Below are 4,467 nucleotides of genomic sequence, written 5' to 3' on the forward strand. Positions count from 1 at the left end.
CCTGTTGCTTTGCAAAAGACCCATAAAAGGGTGGCCATAGTGGCAAGGATGGAGGCTATGAATGGACCCAACAACTTGGGCTCCCTTTCATCGAGGCTGATCTGACAACGGCCAACAATTATTCAACCAGCCAGCAGCAGGCAGCAGCATAGAAACATTGGTCAGGGAGGGCAGCCAGCCCCCCGTGGGCAGGTCAATTATATCAACCCCCTTCCACCTTGCAGAAAGCAATGATTCATCCTTACTGGAATTATGTACTCCAAATATGGTTTGCATTTCTAGTTCTGCAAGCATCGCCATCCAAAGGTTGAAAGAATGCTCAATCCATTACCCAGAGCCAGAAGACTCATTTTATGGCAAAGGATATGTGACAATGGCCTCACGAACATGGGCTTCACTGGTCTTACCATATGCCCATCACCCAGAAGCAGCCAGCCTGAGAGAACAATGGAATGGAGTGATTTCATTTCCGCAAGTTTTAATCTCCTCTTCTGCAAAATGGGATTATAAACAGTTCTAGTACTTCACGAGACTGTTGTGGGATTGGATCTCTTTCTTGGCCCTTGTATGCTGCAAGTGCTCGATAAGTGGTAGGCATCATTATTAATTGAATTAAACTGTGAAAGACCTTCTGCCCCAGGAGGAGCTGGTGATCGGGCTTCACTAAGCCCAGTAGGGCAGTGGATCTCACTCTAGTTTGACCTGCTTTGAATACTCTTAGCTATTCGGAAAGTCTCCGACTTGAATTACACTTTTTTGGCCAGTAGGCAGCTCAGCAGAGATGTTGTCACTGAGCAGAGCTGGAGGGGAAGAGAAAAGATTCCACAGAGCTTGGGAAACCAAAACTAGAAACTCTGACAGGGATTGGCCACCTGGGGCAATCTGAAAGGGCTATAAAAAACGAGCCTATAAAAAACGAGCCTAAGAGCTGTTACCTCACTGCTGTTCCCGTCTGTCAGCAGGCTGCAGGCAGGAAGCTTCCTTCTCTGCTCTCCTCCAAGGTAAACCCAGAAGCTATGAGATGTGGGTGTCAAGCTGCCAACCTCTGCCAGGCTGCCTGCCCTTGAGGCTCATGCCATGAGAGCCGGGATGCCCATTCTTCAGGGAGTCTACACCCCTGAGTGCCCTGGACTCAGAGTGGTCTGAGGGGATGTGTTGGTGGGCTTTTAGGGGGGTTGGGTTGCAAAACCCCAAGAGTCATGAAACTTAGCTTATAGGTGCCATGTCAGCAGTCTCTGGCCTTAACCCTGCCACTTCGCCTCCTTGGGCTTTAGTTCCTCATCTGTAAAATGAGAATCAAGCTACTTTACCTGCCCAAAGGACTGGACGATTTCTGAAACCCCTTTATTGCAGAATCTAATGTGACAGTGAGTTTACCTTTGAGGATAGATGAAGTGATCTGAAGTAGATATTCAAAGTGTGGGTTTGGGCATTAGTCGATTGTGGCTTTAAATCCTGACTGCTACTCCCTAGTTTAGCAGGCTTGGGATTATTACTTTTCTGAGTTTCAGTTTCCTTATCTATAACGTGTGGTTTAGAACAATGATACCTACTTTATGGGGTTGCTATGGGTATAAATAACCTTGTACCATAAAGTGCTGAGGAAGTGCTCAGTAGAGGGGAAGTTGTTTGGGTTTTTTGTTTCTTTTCAATTCAAGGAAAATGCTTTGAGCGGACAAAGTTCACATTAGAGGTGAGTTGTGGTGGGGGAAGGGAAGTGTGTTTCTATTTTGCTGTGTAATGGAAAGAGCATAGGTTTTGGATTCTGCAGTCTTGAGTTTGTGTCTAGGCTGCACAATTTCTTGTGTGACCCTGGGCAAGCTCTTTTACCCCTCTCTGCTTTCTTTGTGAGAAAGGAAGTTGATGTGAAGCCAGTGTTTGGGGCCTGTAAATATTCAATGCATTGGGAGAATAAATCTATCAACAACCATCGTTTAGAACATTCTGCGTGACAGGCACTGTTCTAATTGCTAGGAATATAGTGGTGAACGGTTGCAAAACTCACAGCCACCCTCCGAAATAGGCTTTATTAAATAGGCCCACCTTAGGGATAAGGAAACAGGCTCAAAGAAGCCCCAGGTATCCTGCTTAAGACAAAACCAGACAAAGCCAGAAACAGAAACCACAGTAATGATACTAGCTGACTTCCGCTGAGTGCGCAGTGCATGCCAGGCACTGTACCAGAGAGGATTCCATCCTGTAATTCTCATAACCACCGGTGTGGCAGGAACATCAGCCCGCTGGTGCCGTGAGGAAACGGAAAGCCTGCGGCTCCTTAGAGGGGTCCTGGGCTCAGTCCAGAGCATCTTGCTGCTTTTTGTGGACTCGTCCTCGAATCGAAAGGGAATACAATAGAGCGCGAGTGGCTCCAATAGGGCTCTGGGGACCGTCTCTTCCCTCTCTCCCATCCCAAGTACGGCGACAAAGCCTTGCGCTGTGCCACCATGCGGCAGAAGGCGGTATCGCTCGTCTTGTGCTACCTGCTACTCAACACCTGCAGCTGCGAGGAGACAGGTAAGGATCCTGGGGCACCTGGGGACTCCGGGATAAAGAAGCGGAGAGTTTCAGGATCCCTGGTTTCGAGACCCAGGCGTGCCTCTGAACGAGAGAAGCTATTCCAATGGACAGCGCGGCGCGGGGTCCCTGTAGCTAGCGTCCCAGATTCGAATCCCTGCTCTGTCAATTCTTCCATTCTCCCTAAATGAGTTCATCCCAGTTCTGTACCAGGCAGAGTGCCTGGGAAAAGTCCCTTCCCTTCATTGAGGCTCTCTGAAATGGGAGGATGGTGGCCCCACCTCCGGGGGTGGTCCGGAGCATCAGGCACAGGTAGGGGGACCCTGCTCCCCATTGGACATTGTCCACTCTCCTTCCAGAAGAAAGTGACTCCGGGTTCTTGGGCACGCTGACCTACATGGCCGTCGGAGGAGGTGGGTCTGGAGGGCGGGGAGCCCCGGAAGGTGGGGCGGGCCCAGCGGCTGGCGTCCCTCACTGCTTCCTCTTCCTCCAGGGCTCATGGCCATGGCGCTGCCCGCGCTGGGCTTCATGAGCACAGGCATCGCCGCCAACTCGGTGGCTGCCAAGATGATGAGCTGGTCGGCTGTGGCGAACGGGGGCGGAGTGCCCGCCGGGGGGCTGGTGGCCATGCTGCAGAGCCTGGGTGAGTGTGGGCCGGCCCAGGTGGCCCTCTTTTCTGTCCTGAGCCCTTTTCACAGGCTAACTCAGCTCTACTAGGTGGGGCTTCTTCTAATCCCTACCACTCAATGGGGAAACTGAGGCACCCAGGGATTAAGGAATTTACTCAAATTCTCCCATATAGTTAGCACCACGGCCAAGATTCAAACCCAGTCAGTCTGCCTTCTGGTTTTCAGACTCTAAGGCCAGAGCCTTCACTAATGCTTTGGCCAAGTCACAAGTCTCTCAGTTTCCTCATGCATTAACCAGGATAAACATCCTCAATTTAACATTTTATGAATCTCCTCAATCTCAGAGAACCAGAGTGGCAAAGAAATGTGAAGCGACCCAATTCAGTCTCATACTAACCCTGGTCTTGCATTTCTTGAACATCATGAAGGGGATGGATACAGAGCACAGAATGGTGCTTCTAAAAAACGTGATTTCACCTCTCTCTCTCTCTCTCTTTCAACCAGCCCTTTCTTTTTTTTTTTCTCTCCCCCCCTGAGGTGTCCAAAATCCTACAGAAAAACCACCCCTGACAAACTGCCCCTCTGCCTTTCTGAACCCTCCATCTTCCCTCAATTCTGGATGGCAAAAGCCCAAAGAACCAGCCCAAAAGGACACAGCCCTTCTCAGAGGGGGCAGAGAGGAAGACACAGACCAGGCTGCACCCCAGCAGTGAGAGGTGAAGGGTGTGGGCAAGGCTAGAAACAGTCCTGTGCTATAAGATGGTTGTTCTCTCACCAACTGTATTTGCTTTACAGGGGCTAACGGTGGCAGTGCCCTCATGGCCAAGATTGGGGCCCTTCTGGGCTATACTGTCCGCAAGCAAATCGAAAGCAGAGGGAAGGAGAGAGCGGATGAGGAGTAGCTAGCAGCTCCCTGGACCCCCCTCCTTCCTCCTTGTCTTCCTTTTCCAGCTGCAGTCCAGAGGTTCCTCTTTCACACTTGGCAATGACCTAGGTAAAAAAACAGAATAAACGTCTCTCAGAAAACACTCTGTCCTGCTGTGAGTCGTGCTGGCTATGAGAAGCCCAACAAGATCTGGCTCTGGGCTGCCTCATCCACACACCCCACCCGCATTTCCCCCAAAGGCCATCACAGCTCCTGGAGCAAAACAAGCTGATTTTGCCTCTGAGCCTTGGCGTATTCTGTTCTCTCTGCCTAGAATGTCCTTCTGAAGCTCATAACCCAGCTCAGACATCTCCTCCTCCGGGACTCCTTCCCAGCAGAGCTGCTACTCCTGTCACAGCCTGAATGCTCAGGCTCTATTTCTCAGGGTTCCTGGGGAGG

General features: G+C 50.7%; 1 protein-coding gene across 7 annotated transcripts; it reads left to right on the top strand.

Moving 5' to 3' along the window:
• Window positions 1-888: 888 nt before the first annotated feature.
• Window positions 889-4,171, top strand: IFI6 (interferon alpha inducible protein 6). Of its 7 annotated transcripts, none has more exons than XM_022552057.2 (6): window positions 889-1,001; window positions 2,415-2,514; window positions 2,874-2,927; window positions 3,008-3,157; window positions 3,773-3,859; window positions 3,939-4,171. In XM_022552057.2, the coding sequence occupies exons 2-6, from the start codon at window positions 2,445-2,447 to the stop codon at window positions 4,043-4,045; spliced, it is 468 nt and encodes a 155-aa protein (XP_022407765.1). In that variant the 5' UTR covers window positions 889-1,001; window positions 2,415-2,444; the 3' UTR covers window positions 4,046-4,171. The 7 variants fall into 7 exon arrangements, with proteins under 7 accessions (XP_022407765.1, XP_022407766.1, XP_022407767.1 ...); XM_022552058.3 differs by lacking the exon at window positions 889-1,001 and adding an exon at window positions 1,025-1,693; XM_022552059.2 differs by lacking the exon at window positions 889-1,001 and having other exon boundaries at window positions 1,700-2,514; window positions 3,681-3,859; window positions 3,939-4,050.
• Window positions 4,172-4,467: the final 296 nt, after the last annotated feature.

This window comes from Delphinapterus leucas, chromosome 1 (assembly GCF_059928025.1).
Source record: "Delphinapterus leucas isolate spDelLeu-1000000601 "Yukka" chromosome 1, BTC_Dleu_Yukka2, whole genome shotgun sequence".
NCBI lineage: Eukaryota > Metazoa > Chordata > Mammalia > Artiodactyla > Monodontidae > Delphinapterus > Delphinapterus leucas.